This window comes from Bombus vosnesenskii, unplaced genomic scaffold, assembly GCF_011952255.1.
Source record: "Bombus vosnesenskii isolate JDL3184/JDL3185 unplaced genomic scaffold, Bvos_JDL3184-5_v1.1 scf7180000013304, whole genome shotgun sequence".
Classification (NCBI taxonomy): domain Eukaryota; kingdom Metazoa; phylum Arthropoda; class Insecta; order Hymenoptera; family Apidae; genus Bombus; species Bombus vosnesenskii.
In genome coordinates, this window is record NW_022882953.1 from 2,689,164 (window position 1) to 2,708,590 (window position 19,427).

Sequence of the window (19,427 nt, forward strand, 5' to 3'; positions counted from 1 at the left end):
CGCTTGTGTGTGTTCGCACGGATCAGCAACCGGAAGTTCCGCACGTGAAACAACCATGCGTGCTCCCTTAATTTCGTCGTGCGGTTTCTATCGAGCACGAGTCTCGAGGGTACACAAGATCCTCGCAATAAGTCTTCTCGTTCGTGATACATCTTTAACGATTCTAATAATCGGGTGCTTCGTATAACCTGCTCTATGATTCACGAGTATCTCGATATCGTTCTCTTCTCTGGACGATTCACTGAAAGTAATTCGTCGATATAACAGTAAAGCCTCTCGAAAGTGTCACGGCAAAGCGGAAATCAGGGAGAAAAATTGGTGCGGCACGCGATCAAGATTTTCTTCGACAATGGCACCAGCGTGACTAGCGTGAACGTTTTCACGCGAGAAGGCAAGAAGTCCCGCCAATCTCTCGATGCTTGCGCACTGCATATGCGAAGGCGGTGTTTGCATCGATAAGGATAGCATTGCTCAACTTTTGACCTTTGCTTAGCCGTCCGCAGGCTGAAAGAAAATACCAGATAATTCGCTCGTAGATCCCTCTCTTTCTTTTATTCTTACTCTCCTTGTCTTCTGCTTGTTTATCTCTTTTCCTCCCTCTCTTTTCCTTGTCATCTTTCTTCCTCTGTTGTAGCAGCTAGTAGACGACACGTACGACCGACACTCGGACTTCATAAACGGTTGATACCTTGAAAGCAAAGTCACATCATACTGTATCTTGATGATTATTTAACAATCGAGTCAAATATATGGTACATGTTAAACGATGTAAACGTGCTATCGCAACACGAATTTTATACATATATTCGAGTTTCCTTTTGCATTTCTTTTGGTCCATGACCGGACCGACCGTTCTCTCATCCATGCAGACGCTCGGACACATTTTTAATCCCGGCTACTGCCTCGCGCGCGATAACATTAATTCCAGGTGCTTATTACGTTCTGTGTGCCTATGCAAATTTATACATACCGTAACGCGTACTTATTAAAATTACATGTAAGCGAGGGGGGTTAATTGCGACGCATTATGTGCGAGTTATGCCACTCCTCTCTTATTATTGCATATCTTCGTTTTTTTATTTTCTCACTTTCTTCTTTTACCTGTGATACTGTCAACGCGGTAAGATCGCACCCTTTCCTTCGAATCACGCTTTGGAGATCGTGGCTAAGCGCCATAGGTATCTCAGGAGAGAGGGAGAATGGATTTTGAGGTAGGTGAACTGCCAAGAACGCTCTTGGAATGTTGGTTCGATGAAACTTGTAGATCTTCACCGTTCTTTTTCTTTATGCTTCTTCTCATTCTTATTATTGCCATGCTATTGTCGCGTTGAAGCTTGATATATGAAAATCGTGGGACGACATAGCTGAAATCTTCGTGCTACTCATTTTAGTTGTCACAACGTATTTCCAGGTAGATGAATTAATAAGAATGTTCTTGGAACGTTGATTCGGTGAAACTTACATTTTTTATTATCATCCTATACGTATACTGCCTCTGCGCGTCAAACGTTCACGAACAAACCATCAAAAAACGCATCTAGAATACACATTTAATAAAGTCAGTGATACTCGTCATTTTTTACCATTGTTAACATTGTTGTATCTCTTATCGTGTTTGGTGACAAGGTAGACTTCGAGCTGATCAAAAACCATTAAAAAGCTTCGCCTGATTCTTCTTATAGATTCTTCTTATCGTTCGCGTTGTCACGATGAATTTCGAAGTGGTTAGGAACGTTGCTGGAATGTTAATCCGTTGAAATTCTCGATCCTCTCTTCGTCGTTTTCGTCATTCTCCGTTATCGTTTTCACTGTCAAGCTACGGATCTTTGTAAACGTAGACACGGCAAGAAATCGATACGGCTAACAATATATATATCAACTTGGTACACGCCTCTCACCTTTTACACGATGTTTAACGCGGTCCACGATCCTGCCACTGGTTCCCTGCAATAGCATCTCAGGTACAATAGCCGTCACTAATTCGTGCGATAACGTTCGATTCTTTTATCGTCTCTCGAAGCTCCTTATCCGCTGCGCTATAAAATTACGCAATACTTTAATTGATGTTTTAATTTGTCATCAACTTATTCATTTTTATGCCATTAAATCAACAATTTTTACTAAACGGGAAAAATTCCTCAATTCGTGATTCACTTCGCTTATTGATTAGTAATTAATATTGATTACAAGCGATCTTTCAACGCTCTCTTTCGTTCATTGTAAACTGATACAGATTAATTACCGACCTCGACGGTCGTCTCTCCGTGGATCATTGAAGCGACAGTAAATACAATCTCACGATCCGCGCGGCTCGCGTTTTCACCGACCGGTTTCTATGAATTCCATTGACACGATGCATCATCGCGCTTTTCCTCGATGAGAGAAGAAAGGAACTTCTGGGCACGACTCCGTGTCCCCGCTTCGTATCGTTAATGTCCCATGAATATCTGTCGAAGAAGCTTTTTTAAATGGAACTCGCCTTGACCACAAAGATAAACGAGAAAATACATGAAGAAGTGGAAGAAGTTGCGCATAAAATATACAACGAATAAGCGAGGCAGTTGGCGTTTTATTGTTTAATATACTCTACCGTAACTCCGTCTTCGGAGTCGATCAACGTGCGTCATCGGGTTTCAAGGATGAAACGATATCACGATTGATAATCACCCGAGACAATAAGTTTCGATAGCTGGACACGGATGTAGTCTCCTCTGGAGAACCACTTTGTTCCGAAACACGATTGGCGACCGATGTACACCAGTAGAAACCGGTCATCTTACCACGTACCGGTGGCGTGCAAACGGGACGAGGACAAATCGGTGTCCCGCCTCTCTACGGATGGCAAATTTGGGATCCGTGACCGCTCTTAATATCGCGAAGGGTTCCCGGGACGGGGTAGAGGGTTGGTGAGGAGGAGGTGGAGATGATGGAGGTAGGGGAAGGCGAGGGAGAACAAGGCACGAGCTGCGGAGGGACTTAACTCGATGTGTTAGTTAACGAATGCGAGAATGCGGCCTGGCGCCAACACACACAGTACACACGGTTCAACGTGTCACGCACTGCTCGCTACCGGCCTCGGTATTGGTTTATCTCTCGTACCAGCTTCCCTGGATCTCTCCCTGTTGCATAGCTTCAAGACACGCACGCGAACTCCTCGTTTTCTTGTCGTGAAAGAGGAACGACTGGAAGGAAGAAAGAGGATGAGAAAGAAGGCAGTAGCCAGTAGCAGTTTAGAGGATATAAAAGCATTAAGGTAGCGCGAGATAGTCAATGCTAAGTTGGTATTTTGAATTCTTTGTAGGATTCGTTTCAAACCAGTATCTATGTGGAGCATGCCAGTTCTATCTGCGTATACGTGTCCAGATACGTGCATAGATGATGATACGTGTGCATGTGTGCATGTATATACTCTTGACTTGATGAATCGCCGTAACTATTAATCAAACAGATATGTACTCTAATATCGCTCGTGTCGAGTGCTAGCGAAATCGGTACATATCGAACAGCAACAACATGATTTGAATGACAATCTTGGTACTTGATGAGTTTCAAGTATTAGTCCTAAAGATCAGTTCGTTTTATTTCGATTTTATATATCATAAGAACTCTTGTTTCGTTGACAATACCCTCTTTTTCTGTATTCTTCGTTTCCTTCCTGTATTTCCTCTCACTTGGACAATGTTCCTTTTCGTTTCTTCGTCGCCTCTCGTTTCATTCTATCATTATTATTAGCAGTAAAGGAAACGGAGCCGGGTTAAGTTATGCTAAGAACGGCGAAGCTCACACTAGTAAAGCAAGTTAAGTATGTACTAACGGGCAAGACCGCGAGGCATGTTAAATCGAGATAGCTACATCATTACGAAGCTGCAACTTTGGCTGGCGCCTGTTTATTTCTTGTTCCATAGGGCCAACATATAACCCTTACTTTTTCTGTCACTGCATTGATGCAGCGGTCTTCATTCTCGATGCAAGAAATGCGTTAACCAAATACATTAAGCTCATATTGCTATAATTAAATGCACTACCTACATAATCAGGTGACACGAACCATACGGTATTATTTAGAAATATTCCATCAACACATTCGCCGCCGCTAATTTTATGGAAATGACAAAATAGAAAATCGCAAGTTTCTGCGATTAAGACAAACAAGTATAAGAAATTTTCCTCTCTATAGAATCACCGATGATTGGTCAATCTAAGCATATTTTAGTCATAAAAGGTATAATATTAAAACCATTTGTGCGTTAATCTCTAGTAGCCAAATCTTACCATAATCACATATAGATCACAAAAGCGTCGGATCGAAGATATCAAGCTTACCAAATTGAGGATTGAAAATTACGATAGTTCGTGTAAATATTCGATTTTTGAGGAATGTTGAGAGCCTCTGGCTATGTGTGTTTATGATGGGATTTAAAGGAGCATCTCTCTTTCCTTCCTCCAACACGGGAACGGGTGAATCTCTTGGTTTTTCACTTCTATTAGTCTTATTGTGCCTTTTTCTGCTCGGACGTTGGGGCGCCGGGACCCGCTACGGTATGAGACGGGACGCGCCGTCACTTCCTGCATACAAAACTGAAGCACCATTAACATTCTTCTGTGGTGCACGATCGACCGTATTATCTTCCACCGATATAAGTATGTACACGTGTATACGCATACAAAGAAACGCGCGTACTCGCATACTCGCGTGGCTCAGTCGATGCCCTAATCTGAATAATGCGATCGGCTTGCCATGAGTCTTCTCTGCTTCTCTTTTTCATCTTCGTGTCGGATCACGCGAAGTCCATGGCGAGGCGATGCCTCGCTTTCGATATGTATCCGTTGGTAACGCTCGAATTATTTTCATCTGACTGCGACAAGATACAGAAGATCGGTGTTACTGGTTACAGATCAATACAGATGTTTCGAATGTTCGATATTCTTCGACCTCGCGTCTCAAAGCGACACCTTAAGGTACAAACACGATCGAAAGTAAATGAATTCGTAACATGCATTTGGAAGATTCTGTAAGACGTAAATGATTACTGCGACAATACCATTCTTTTTTCTTTCAACTTCCTCTCTATGTTCGAGCTGGCAGAAATAAAACGTTTAGATTCAAATATTTTTCTTCTGTATTTGTAGTGTAATGTGTGAATATCAATCGAATCATGTAAGCATCTATAAAAGAAAACCGTCAGGGGTAATTTCATTTATCGACAAGATTATTATTTTTAAGAAGAAAATACCAAATGTACAATGCAGATAACTTGCACGCAAGATATTTTGTATAAACACCTTGTTTAGACAATATAGTATTAATTTAATATATAGTACCAAAACTTTTAACACATATGTACTTTTTGTCATTATTCTTCACTAACGAGTTATTTTATGATCAAAGTTGGTGTTAAATTATGATACGTTAATTCAAATCGATGAGACCAGTAATTGATTCGTATTTTGTCGTTTATTTACCTTGCTGGTGTCATCTAGCAGATATCGGGGGAATATCAAGATAGGTAGGTACTGCAGAAATATGATTTTTATCAATTCTGAATCGTGTTCTATCTAGGGAATAATTGAACCAATGTATTGGCAACGCTTGTGGGGTCGCTGTTACAGCGAATTCTGGGTAAAATAACGTGTATCGTGTCATATCGTTACTGTAAAATTTCATCGGTGGGTTCATTAAAAAAAACCATTATACGATAAGAACATAGTTTTAGAATCTATTTATGTAGCTTCTTTATATCTTCGAGTCGATTTGTATTAGGATTAACTATTTTTTTGTACTTTAGATATCGAATATTTCTCCTCGGTAGTAATCAAGTGTCGTTTACAGTCTTGTATCTACGTGCCTGCGTGAGTGTAGAAGTCGATTCTGTATTACGCACCTTCGCCCTAATACTATTGTTCATTTTCTCGAATTTCAGTTCTACTGTAGCTGTTAAAGCAGTCTAACAATGATTGACCTTACGGTAAAGACTTTGGATTCACAAAATCATACTTTCTCCTTGGAAGACGATGTAAGTAATTTTTTTGCCATTTTCATATAAAGAATTTCTATTCTCTATGTTTATAATTAACATTATTGTTGATTGTAATGCTTTTAATAGCATGCTTCATGATTATTTATGTACTTACTCATATTTCTATTTTTATATTATTCTATACTATACGTTAGGAATAATTATTATAGATGTGAATTTTTTTCATTTAGAATATTCACTAGTCATTGTTATTTTATAGCGACATTATTTTGAGGTTATTTCTGTAAATATTTTATGATTTATAATCTTCTAATTCTTATACCAAATTTTTTATAACTTCGGTATCTATTATTAGATTTAAGAACATTGTTGTATAATGAATATAAATATAATACTACATAAAATTATAATATCTTCTTTATATATCTCATATTCCTAATGTAAATAATATTATACTATTGGTAGAAATAATTGGAAATATCAACCATGATGTAACAATACTGATGAATGTGAAATATTAATATGAAATATACTTTAATGTTTTTGTATAATTATATCAAGACAGTATTTCTTAATAGATTTGGAACTGTCACTATAAACTGTTGTTGTATGTTATTAAAGTAAAAGTTGCAAAAGACTAAAAGAGAAAAAATGACTTAGATTTTTTATATAGCAAATTACAGTTCGAGGTTTCAAAGAATATATAGCAGAAACAGTGGCAGTACCAGCAGATTCACAAAGACTTATTTATTGCGGTAGAGTTCTTCAAGATGAGAAAAAATTAAATGATTATGGTAAAGAAGTTTGTATTACATTTACAAATATAAAGTAAAGGACATTATTGATTTAGATTATTTTACAATTTAGATGTTAATGGAAAAGTTATACATTTGGTACAACGTGCACCGCCTCAACCTGGTCAACGTGGAAATGACGGAGGCCAAAGTCAAGGTCAGAATCATGGATCACAAATGTGGCAAAATCCACAAAGAACACATTACCGACTCACTCGTGCTCAAATGCATGGTAATGCTATGTATTTGGGTGCAATGTCAGTACCAGCTGAAATTGTGGAAGGACATGGTATTAGATCTAATATATGTCTGATATAATATATAATTTCAAAATTTTCGGATTTTTTCATTATTTTACTTATATTTTTTCTACAGAGATTTTTTCTTAGAGTTGTTTTATTTCATTTAAAAGGGTTGCCAGTACCTCAATTCAGCAACAGCTTATCTAATGGTCGATTAATTGCTGCAAGACACATGCTTGAACGCGCAAATCGTCTTATGGATCGACTCGAGAGCCCCTCTAATTCCGCAAATCTCTCTACATCTGAAAATAATCGACCACCATTTAGTCAACTCATGCAGGAGTCAGAGTTGGATACAGAACAGTAGTAAGTAAAAGAAAAAAGAAATTTAGTAATTACTGTGGAAAGAAGTAAAATAAATTGATAAATTATTTAGCCTTTTCAGTAATAATGAAAATGCAACAAATGGTGGTGCCCGGTTGGCAGAGGCTGCTGCAGCTGCAATAGCAGCTGCCTTATCTGCAGTTGGTGCAAACAACGTTACATTACTTAGGGGTTTGTATATAAAACGTATTAAGAATAAAAAGGTTGAGTATAAATTATTACATATAACTGTTAACTATGAACATAGGAAACAATGATGAAAATGCTGAATCAAGACCAGCAAATGAAACTAATGAGGAGAATCAAGCAGATACACAACAGCCACAACAACCACAACAACCACAATCTGAACAACAAGGTTCTACATCAAATAATGACGAACAATCTAATCGACGACCATCACCACAGTAAGGATCCTGTATAGTTATATATGTATAATATGATGTTCTATTACATAATTCATAAATCTATTATTTTTAGACTTCCACGACCTCCACAATTGGCAGAATTATTGGACCTATTAATTGATACACAATCTCGTTTACGACCTCATACAGAACGTTATTGTAAACTTATGCGTGATGATCCTTCATTACATCCAGGTGTAAGTAAATAATGTTCATAAATATGAATGTGAGTAATTTGAAATGAAAAAATCATTTATGTTTAGGAAAGACGCATTGAAGAAACTCAAACATTTGTGAATGGTGTAAGCGAATGCTTGCATTATATGTCACATGCCTGTCATGCTTTAAGTGACATAATTGTTGATATGAGTCAACAACCACCCAGGAACTTACGATGTAGACCAATTATTATTCAACATTCAACTATTTTGCAGCCCGGTATACCAATCCAGGTAGAGGTGAGGATGAATAACAATAGTATTTAAATTTTGTTCCAGGTGTAATAAAATTATTTTATATCGTGTTTCTATCAGGCTCACATTAGTTTACATGGTCGTAATGCAAATAATAATAATGGTAATGAAGAAAATGGAGAATCTGCAAGTACACCTACGCAAGCAGAAACAAATGAAGCTAATACTGATGACGCCAATCAACAACAAGAATCGGAATCTAGTACTCAACAACAAGCTGAACAACAACAACCACAATTAGATTCAACACAATCTCCGTTTGGTATGTATAAGTTTTCTTGCGTCTAAAAAAGTAAATTATTTAGATAAAACAATTAGAATTATGTTATAGGAACAGTGTTTAACTTACCAAACAATGTTGAAGTATTAATGGAAGTTAGTCCTGAAAGTAACATAGATGCTCCACCTGGAAGTGAACAGCCTCAAGCTGGTGAAAATAATAATAATAGCAACAACAACAATAATAATGGTGGTAGGGCCTACTAATAGTTTTAATACTATGATTCAAGCTCAATTGTCATTTATATTCGTTTATTATTTTATAATTTATAGGGAGAATGGATGGTAGCACTGGTGCATATTGGGGCTCAGCTCCTCCGCCTGATTTCATACGAAATTTGATGCAGGCTGTTGCTGGTCATATGGTACAAGGTGGTCCAGCTAACACAAGACTTATAACCCGAAATCCTCTAACAGCAAGCCAATTAACTGCTGCATCACTTGATAGTGGGAACACAAATGCTGGGCAAAGTACGCAGGCACGGTATGTTAATCATTACTTTTACATAATACGAATAATTTATACACCTATGTTTCTAATTTGAATTTAATATTCCTTACATATTATTATAGAAGCAATGTTGGTACTCATCCTACCACAGCAACACAAACTAGAAGTACGTCGCGTCCACACGTATTCCATCAACAGACTCATCCTTTAGGTGTTGGAATGAGTATAGGACAAGCATTTGATTTTGATCCATTCCTTTCTTGTAATTCGCATCATGTTCGTCGCACCTCGACTACAACTCCTAGTACTGCTACTTCTACGTCGCAGGCAACACGAACTCAAACTACGCCTGAAACACCATCCCAGACACAAACAGGTATATAATTTAAGTAAATATTAAATAATTGTTATTTGTTAACTATTTATTAACCTATAAAATCATTTTTTCATATTACAGCGACAACTTCAAGTGCTACTAGCAATACCAGCTCTACAAATACTACAGCATCAACGACGTCACAAACAAATGCGATCTACGATCCGTTAATGTACTTACAGCAACAAATTTTAGGAGGTAGGGTTGGTCAACCACAGGCTAATATCAGTGTCAATATTAACAGTAAGTATTCGTTGAATTGTTTTTGACACGTTTTAAATTAAAATCTACATCATTTTTGCTGTTAGATTCTAACTCACCCGAAGGTCTGGGGAATATGGTGCAGATACGTACTGGTGGAAATATTCGCGTAGGAATTATTGGAAATAGGTGTGTATATTACTTGCAGAATACTTGAGACATTTATTCGTTAAGTAAAACATAAATTCTTATCATTTTTCACTATTAGTACTGGTAATGCTACTGGGGGTGATCTAACTCTTGCGGACTTGTTAGAACGTAGAGGTATCCAAATGAGTCTTTTCACGTCTCAAGACCCAGAAACTGCAGAAAATTTCCTCGTGAATTTATCTGTCCTAGTGGTAAGAAACATTTTTGTGAAATTTATATATGATGGTAAGTGAAATTTATGTGTGTGTGTGTGTGTGTATATGTCGGAGATGAAAGAACACCGGAGCCTTTGGAATTTTGGATAATCCCGCAACATTGTAACCTAGAGTCTACTATAGCTGTAATTGAACAATTGTAGTTATTCAATCCGATTGTAATTGTTCGAGAGTTGTGATAATGAGCTTGGGCTCGAGGCGACAGTCAATCGCCGAACGTAGCCGCGGTCACGGGATGAACGCTTTGTCTAACAAAGGCATGGAATAATTCTATAGCTCTCTTTAAAAAGGAAATAGTTGTAACACTCGACAGTACACATTCCAACGGTCTCTGTCCCGTAGCTCGCCACACGCAGACCCTATTCTTCGAGTAAGATGATTGCCAGATGTCGATGCGTCTCCGCAGTACATGTTCAGCTAGCTCGAGGGCCCGTTATAAATCTTAAGATTTAGTTAACTAAAGTCCTTCAAACAGACAAACGGTCTTTGTCCCAACTACGGGAAGATAGGGGAGACATATTTTTCAACGAGCGGCGTCTCCCACTAGCAACTTTCCCTCGAGGGCGGCTAGCATCTTTTTCTAACCACCGATATGGAGATTGACCAATTAGCAGCAACGCCAATTTCCCTTACTTTCTGAACGAAGGCTTTTCTCGACGAATCCGATGATCTCGTGTCCTTAGACACACCCCAATATAGTTTTCCTCTGTGGCATCATCGGCACGGGAAAGTCATTCCCGCTCGCGATCTCATCGATGAAAAAGAGTAACCCCTTACGACCAGTGAATATTACGCGCCCGACTTAGATTTTGTGAGTACGTTCATCTATCATCCCGTCGACCGCGGATTCGTTATTGAACCTAGGATCATTGTCATTAGTTTCTCGAGTACCTAACTACCACGGTTACTTGTCCGGTTCTATAATAATCGTATTTGCACTAGTCAATGTCTTCTCTATTGCATAACGACAATGTGTAACCCAAACGAAGATTCGTTTCACGCCCCTAACCCTAATTCTAATGTAAACCCGACATATATATATATATATGTATATATTAATTTTTTAGGTACAGAATATGACATTAGAAGGTTTAATAAGATTACGAATTGGTCAGTCAGAACCAATTTCTCATCTTAGAAGACCATTACAAGAGTTCTTCCAGTACTCTTTCCCAAACGTTGCACCGGAAACACTTCAGGAGCAAGCTACTGAACGATTGTTATCACAGTTAAGACCACATTTCCAGTCTTTATTAAACGCAGAAGAAGAAGCTAATACTAGAAACGGTCAACAAGTAGACATTTGTGCTACTATTGAAGCACTACTTCGCCGTCATATTAAAGATATATTACAACATCTATTTAATAATGGTATGTGGCATTGTGTAAAATGTATTCTGTAAAATATTTAATTTTATATCTCAATTATAAGGCAATATAAGTTTGTTTTTTCTAGATATTGATGATACTAGATTTGGGCAAGAAATTTTCAATATTGTAAATAATATGGGTAAGCAATTATGTGCTGTACTTCGATACTCTATTCGTGGCGGACAGGGAGGATTAGAAGTAATTGCATCACGTTTTGTGGTATGTTACATGTCTCATTGAATCCATTATAATTTGTATATTTTTCATACTTTAATAATTAATGATCTTCAATTTTTCAAATAGACTGAAATGTTAGGGAGTATTCATCCTACAGTACGTCGGTGGGTGCTGAATGCATTTATTGCTCAGTTCCGTACTTATTCTTTACGAGTTACACAACCTCCAGATTCAGAAATTGTCCCGCTTTTAATATACAAAAATGCACCTTCCGAAGCAACATCGGTTCCTTCAGCCCCAGCGCATCAACCTTCGCAAACACAATCGGAAACAGAGGCAAGTTACACATACATACATACTTCTGCAGTTTTAATGTGGAAATGAAATAAGTCTAACAATTAGATATGATTCCAGCCCATGGAAACAGATACTGTACAAGAAAGAACAACATTTGAAGCATCTTCTCTACCAGAAGATAGAGAAGAAATTCCAGAAACGTTCCCAGGTCATGAAGCATTACCTTCAGTATGTATACATCTATCTATGTATATGAATTTGTATTGTAAACAATGTTATAAAAAATTGTCCATTTTAGGATTGGGTACCAATAATTGCTCGAGATGGTCTACGACAACGACGCCAACTACAAATGCAAGGAATAACAAACGGGGGTGTAGCAACACTTAGTGATGCTTACTTAGGTACACTACCTACTAAACGGCGTAAGCTTATTGAACAGCAAAAGCCACGATTATTAGTTAGTCCTACTCCAAATCATTCAGCGATAGCGGCGTCTATGGAACGTTTAGTGAGAGAAGGTGTAACTCGAGCAGGCGTTGAAGAAGTTGAAGGTGCTGCAATTGCTGTAGCTGTAGATCCTGGAGTTAGACGTGCGTTTGGTCAAGCAATTAGAGACTGCTTGAATCCGCATAGATTGGGAACACCAGATTTTCCGGATCCTTTGCGTTTTCCTAATGCGACAAAATATTTTGCTGATCAAGATAGACCGCCAAAATAATGATTACAAGGAGAAAGCAGTTCGTAATGGCTTAGAGTATTTATAAAGGAGAAACCAGGTAGTGTCTAAAAAAAAATTGAGAAATTTCAATGACCAAGGAATACAAAGATATATTCTTAACATGTAATCACAAATATTATTAACTCTTATGATTGTATGTGTCAGTTCAACGCAGTGCGATGATTTTTATAAATACCAAATGTTTTCAAATATCACACTGTACACAATTTGTTTAACCGATATAGCTAGTAATTTTACAAAAAGTACCATTGACTTTCGACACATAAATATGTTAAACAATTAACACTATACGTTTATTATTAACGCTAATTAAAAATTGCAGAAATCTGGCTACACTTGCTCTCTCATTGTACTCTAAGCATCGAGTGACCCCAATCTGACACTATAATTAAAATACTTCTTTCATATTAAACTGCGTTTTCTGTAGAATTACTGTTATGCAAATGAAATGTATTATTCTTAATCGAACGACACCTGTGTAGGTACTATACAGATGGTAATATGTATTATCTTGCGACCTATGCATATTGTGCGCTATTTAAGTGTTGTCGATATTAAAATATCCTTTTAATAACGATGATACTACCGATCAATATTAATTGTACTATCCTGTAGTTCTATATTTGATTTGTGAAGAAAAGGAATAACTACAGAGTTACTCGTAGTGGTGGCTGAGAAAAAAAGAAAGTTGATTAGACACAATTTAGTACGTTTCATTATAATCAGAATTATCTAAGGCTATAGTTTGTACCACATAAGCTTTGTTGAATAATACGTTATAAACAACTAAGTAACATGTCTCTTTGTAATTTATGTAGATAATTAATTTTGGTTGTGAAGCGTCACACTGAATGATTCAGAAGCAGAATTTTTATACAAATGAAGGTATCGTATTTTATGTACAATTTTGGCAACCTGTACAAGGAATGATTTTAATCATATTTAACTTGCAACCGAATTTCATCAGTTTTAATCGTGGAAAGAATCTAGTAGCCTAATGAAAAAAAAAGGATAATTCCAAATTATACGTTCGTATTAATGTTAAGGGATATCGTATGAATATTTGATAGATCGTATATAATGTTAATAAAGTAATTGAAGTAATTTCATGTGAATGTGATTTTAAATTTGAAAGTCTGTATCATTTAATTAATATCAAAAATATTAAAATAGGAATGGAAATAAAATATGTATCCATATGTTTTTATTTTGCTATAATTACTGCGTAATTATATAAAAAATAGGTAAGATTTTATGTATACGAAGTAATCAATTGTAGAGCCTCAGAGCCTGTCCTACGTAATTAAAATTTTTGACATTACATGATAAATATTAATTATCAAATTGGCAGTTTCATCTACTGTAATATCTCTATATCAACAATTATGATTCATCCAACTGTAATTTTTTCCAACAACTTCGAAGTCCCCATTCTACCTGCTCGTACATGTTTTCCGGATTACTTTGCCCATTCTCCTTCTGAATATTTACGACACGATTAGTCCGTGATTTCGCGATTTACGAGTCAGCCATAAGTGTAGGCACTTCATCCGACCGTATGTAGAAACATGGACAATGTATTTTTACGATTAGCGGGGCGCGGGAAGTACCGTAATGTGTTGATTTGTTGAAACATACTTGAGAATACTACTTGTCGGCCAATAAACAACCGCAATTGGTTTCATGGAAACGGATTTGTTAATATACGTCATAACGCTATCTCGGTAAAGTCGCAAGCATTGCAACTACGTAGTTTTTACTATGCAATAACTAATAACAAAACGATTTGAAATATCTATATTTTGCCGCATCTATCGTTTACAGAACTGATCAGGATTTCACAGATGAACATATCGTTGATGTGTACAGAGCAAATATTTAACAACACTATCGCGTTATGTAAAACGGCGCTAAAACGTTTTTCAAACAAATCGACTATAAACCGGATTGTGTGCACACAATAAGACAATATCGATCGCTAATCGTCGGGATTTCGAGGCACGAAAGCTGATCGAATCGGATCTGATCGGTTTCGGCCGACCATTCGAAAGGTTGAAAGTATTATGCCCAACTTTATCGGAGATTTAAAACGTTTATCGTCGAAACAACGCGTTAGATTGTTTTGCGATGTTAATTGTTTATTCGCGATAACCGGACCAATGTAAACGTTCGATGCGTTAAGACGCGATAAATCACTTATCGCGTACAGGTAAATGCAGATAATGAAATCAACGCTTCCTTGCCGTGTTTTAAAATTAAACTAGAATCTGAAATTTCTGCGATTTCTTTCTTGTAAAAATTCTAACACGATTACCAGGTATATTATTATATTTTTCCGAAATACGATTTTCTCATTCGGTAACGTAATCTTGTTAACCTCAATCGCATTATACGTACATACATAGTTTGTAGATCGTCACGTGACGAGATGCAATTCAGGAATGAAACGAAATTTGGAAACAGTCTGGTGAAAGAAAATGAAAGTAAAAGGGACTGGATGATTTAATGGAAAGGGTCGAGTGATGGTTCGCGCCGACTCCTCTCGTATTTAGTAAAAAAAGAAAAGAGGAACGATTAAAAGAAGAAAAAGGAAAATGAATTTCCCTTCCTCTACCAGTTGTCACTCGCTAATAGGCGCTCGTTAATATTGCGAGTGCCACTCTTGAATATCGAGGAGAGGTTCCTACTACCGTCCCTCCCTTTTTTCAGCATTTCACCATCCTAACTCCCACATCCTTCTTCTGCCCTGTTGCTCGGTCTCGTTTTAGCGAGCGTGGCGGGCAGTTTCTCTTTTTCGCCCGCCGCAACGCGAGCGTTCGTTGGATTAAGGCATAATGAAATTACGAGGGTCACGTCATTTTATAAAACGATCGTTAAGCGTCGAGAGTGTTCGCTTGTCGTGGCTCTCGTCGAAATGACACCGCATTGAAAACGATCGATCGAAATCTCTGGCGAAAGAGCTCGGAGCGAGGAAGAGGAGGAGAAGGAAGAGGGAACGAGGCGTGAAGGCGGGAGAGGGGACGAAATTTCCGTAGAGGGAAAGAAGGGAAAAAGAAAGGGATAAGTGGAATTTTATGTATAACAGAAGCATGCTAATAAATCGGATCCGGTAGTAAAGTCGATTATTAATTTAATTCGGACATTTTAACGAAATATATTCGAATTCTCTTAAATATCAGAACCAAAACGCTGTGCATTGACACAGGTTGTTATGGATGCTCCGTCATAAGCGCATACGAAATTTTATGAACACGCACGCCTGTTAACATTCCATGTGTCAAAATTCATTATAATTTATTGATACGTCAAATATATCCTCCAGTCTCGCTCGTTCGTTGCTCTTCATAATAACGAGGAAGCCACCAGCGTGTATGTGTGTATACGTTGGTGGGTGTATGTTTCAGTTTTCCTTTCGTTTTATTTTCAATCGTTCATATGCCGTTCCGCGCATCGTGGCCGACCGTGTCGATTTTTCGCGATTCCGTCAATGAGCGTGAGAGGTCGCCAAAATAGGCCATCCACATGTAGCCGCATTCGTAAATACACTCGTAACGATATAATTGACCGCGTCGGCGGCGTGCATTCGTTATACATATGTATATCTGGCGTCGACACGACGCAATTATTCTCAAACTTTTATTAATATTATTTTTCGACATCATCGAAACGAATCACCTAAATATTTCTTTCTTTAGAGAAATTCTTGTTGCAAACGAAAATCACATTAATTTTCTCTTCTTTCGAGTAACGCATTATGAATAGTTTATCAATACAATGACAAACTGTCTGATATTTGTGGTATTATAGTAAACAAGTTTTGTTTACATGCATAATACATATGTTGTCTTCCGTCATCGTCGAAGTTTGTGATTTTAATGGAAATAGATGTCATGTTTGACCTTTAGTTATAAGTGTCAAAGGTTATTTCAAGGTCGCGGTATTACATATCTCTAAATAAAATTTAATGCAACAGCTGCAACATGGAAGAAAAGACAGTAAATATAAACTTATATATATATATATTAAAAACACCGGTAGTTTTGAAAGCTCCGAAAATAATAATCTTGGAACAAAAATATTTTTTTGCATTGTATTTGTCCCTCGATATCATTTAAATTGCATATGAAATATTTTTTTATTTGGTCGAACGAGATACATATTTACATGGTGCATTTTAAGTTAAACACTATAAACCATCTAACCAGAAAGCTCGTCGAAACGCAGACTCGTTCGTTCGAGAATTAACCTATAGATCTGCCGCATTGTAATCTCTTAATACGCCGTATCGATGTTCGCACAGTTTCATGAGATAGAATATGTATATACGAGCAATTTCATTTGCAACAAGAAATAAATTTTTCATAAATTTCCCTACTCGTTTTTTCCTTCTCTTTATATAGTTGCGTTTAGAGAAAAATAATAAGCATAATACATAGCATCTCTTTGTAATGCGATAAGATCGATAACTCGGTGTTCCTCTCAACTTCAATAAATCTACGACGGTATCCTAGAACAGAAAACAGTTGAGAAGTATATATAGTGTGTTGAAATTGTATATATACATATAAGTATGAAATTGTATATATACATACATATATATATATATATATATAGGTGGGGCCGCGACGTCCAGTAATTCGACGAAACTTTTTCACGGAGGGATAACACCTTCGTTGCACTTGTCAACGAAACGGTTGGGCTACCAGGAACGATATCATCGAATGGACCTCCGGCTGCTCGTTGTCGCGGCTAGGAACAAGAGGATTTTTCGGAGTCTGGGAGCGAAAGGCGTTGGTATTAATTGGCTGGACTAGTCCGTGTGGAGTGGGCTGACTATGCGAGTGGCGCACTACTACCAATATCGCAACTATCACCACTACTAGCGCACGACAATCACCGAGCAACGCTATTCTCTGGGTTCGAACGTTTTTCGTGGTCCGTGCCACGGAAATGTTCGTTCATTTGGTGACCGTCCCTGCCATCTCTTTCTTCTTTCTTCTGCGACCCCTGGGGTCGTACCCTCTTCCTTCTTCGACCCCTACCCATGGTGCGGAACTCGAGGAGACCAGCGGGAGTATAGGCCGCGCTCGCTTGTAGCCGTGTCTATACACACGTATACTGGCGCGTAGAAAGGCATAATAAAGGTTGGGGAAACAGTCCGCGCGGACTTAACGAACGGCTGTCAGCGCGTTCCATATGGAAGCCAGTTGGTCGGAGTTACTGCGCTCTTCCGGCAGGATTGGCCTTTTTCGTTCTCGATTACGCCTCTTTATTCGCCCACTGGGCGTCGCCTCGCATTTTTCTGCGCCCAGGTTGGTTGCTGTGGTTGGCTCGCGCCTCTTATAGGCTGACACGGTGCTTTTTCATCGTGCAAACGTAGAGAAAGTCCGCGCGGACAAACCGAGGCCGAGGTTAAGACGCCTTGGCAATCAAGTAGAACCTCGGGCAAGCAGGGGCGGTTATGGGTGGTTATCGGAAGGGGGTGCACCAGCCGCACCGGTATAGAGAAAGAGAGGATGTACGAAGGCGGCCATATTTAGAGAAGGAAATCAGTGAAGAGCATTTCGCGCCGTGTACCGTGTTCGACCGTCTGTCCTTGTTTGGCAGGCGATACACTCCATCCCCCTTTCCTTTTCTTTCATCTTCGTCCCTCCACTATCGGTGTCCCTCGTTCCTTCTTTACGCGTCTCAACATACCGCTGTGTCTGCGCCCGTTGAATTTTGACGGATGAAAAGTAACCGAGGTCGTCAGAAGCGGCCGAGGTTTCTTCTCGCCAATAGGGAATTATGGTTTTGCGGCAGCGAAGGCGTCTCGACGATCATCGGCACGCTAAAAGACGAATCGAAACGTTGTTCCTCGCCGCGAGAGGAGAGTTGCGCGCTCTCAATCTCGCTCTTTCTTCCTCTTTTTCCTTCTGTTCCTCTTTCACCGAGACTGTCCTTTTAGCACGCGCGTTACCCTTGGTACTTTACGCACTCCAAAGAACTCGTCGCTCCGTATCTCTCGTCTCGACGATCAGTTTTTATGGGAGGGAGAGAACAGTTCGCGGTGTTTGTTATTAACCAGTGCATAGGACCGCAACGTAGCAGCAACTCGAAGAACTTTACCGTTCTTGGCGTCGTAAATAGACCGCCGCATCGGAAAACTATTGTCGCGTCTTTGATTCTACGGTAAAACAGGAGCGTGCTTCATGATTTTCCATAGGCTATAGATGGAGTTGACAGTTCTCTCGTGACGTACCGTTACGCCTGTATGTATACATATATATTTCAATGCCGTGTATTCGTAAACCTTCGAAAGATCACCCTTCTTGCTAGCCACAGTCCCAATGGGCTCATGTACGTAAGCGCGAGTCTCTATCTGTATACGTAATTCGTAGCGAGTGTCCAATGGCGTAGAAAAGATTGGGCACGACGTTTCGTCAAATTAAAGTTCGCGCTGTATCGAGATCGTAGATATTTGTCGAGGCTTGCTCGATCGAGCATCAACTTAATACGAATTTGTGCCTCTAATTCGACAGAAAATCGCTAAATCGTTTATATCTTGCGATGTATTGAATTTTCTCTTGTCTAATAAAACCTTTATCACATACAAATTTCATTGAAATCGATTTTCACATATGTACCTTCGATATCAACGCATAAATAGTCGCGTCATGGTCGCTACATCTGTCGTCGACGCGTATAGAATTATTTCTACGCTATTGTCTTTCGAGTTGGCGTAGTCAGTGGAGAAGGAACGAGCCACTTCTAAACGCGTAAACGCTCTCTGCACGCGTCAATCGTATATACGCGTATAATCGCGTACCTTGGATCCGAGCGATCATTCG

The 19,427-nt window shown here is 38.6% G+C and overlaps 1 protein-coding gene across 8 annotated transcripts; it reads left to right on the forward strand.

The window, feature by feature from the left end:
• Positions 1 to 5,574: 5,574 nt before the first annotated feature.
• LOC117234270 (large proline-rich protein BAG6) lies at positions 5,575 to 13,712 on the forward strand. 8 transcript variants are annotated; one of them, XM_033495308.1, is made up of 22 exons: positions 5,575 to 5,667; positions 5,787 to 5,850; positions 5,922 to 6,014; positions 6,652 to 6,772; positions 6,846 to 7,061; positions 7,185 to 7,380; positions 7,451 to 7,569; positions 7,646 to 7,805; positions 7,879 to 8,002; positions 8,069 to 8,263; positions 8,339 to 8,540; positions 8,610 to 8,750; positions 8,831 to 9,041; positions 9,131 to 9,384; positions 9,466 to 9,627; positions 9,693 to 9,774; positions 9,854 to 9,986; positions 11,078 to 11,381; positions 11,467 to 11,600; positions 11,685 to 11,894; positions 11,973 to 12,083; positions 12,154 to 13,712. In XM_033495308.1, the coding sequence occupies exons 3-22, from the start codon at positions 5,952 to 5,954 to the stop codon at positions 12,574 to 12,576; spliced, it is 3,561 nt and encodes a 1,186-aa protein (XP_033351199.1). In that variant the 5' UTR covers positions 5,575 to 5,667; positions 5,787 to 5,850; positions 5,922 to 5,951; the 3' UTR covers positions 12,577 to 13,712. The 8 variants fall into 8 exon arrangements, with proteins under 8 accessions (XP_033351199.1, XP_033351206.1, XP_033351200.1 ...); XM_033495315.1 differs by having other exon boundaries at positions 9,466 to 9,582; XM_033495309.1 differs by having other exon boundaries at positions 8,610 to 8,747.
• Positions 13,713 to 19,427: the final 5,715 nt, after the last annotated feature.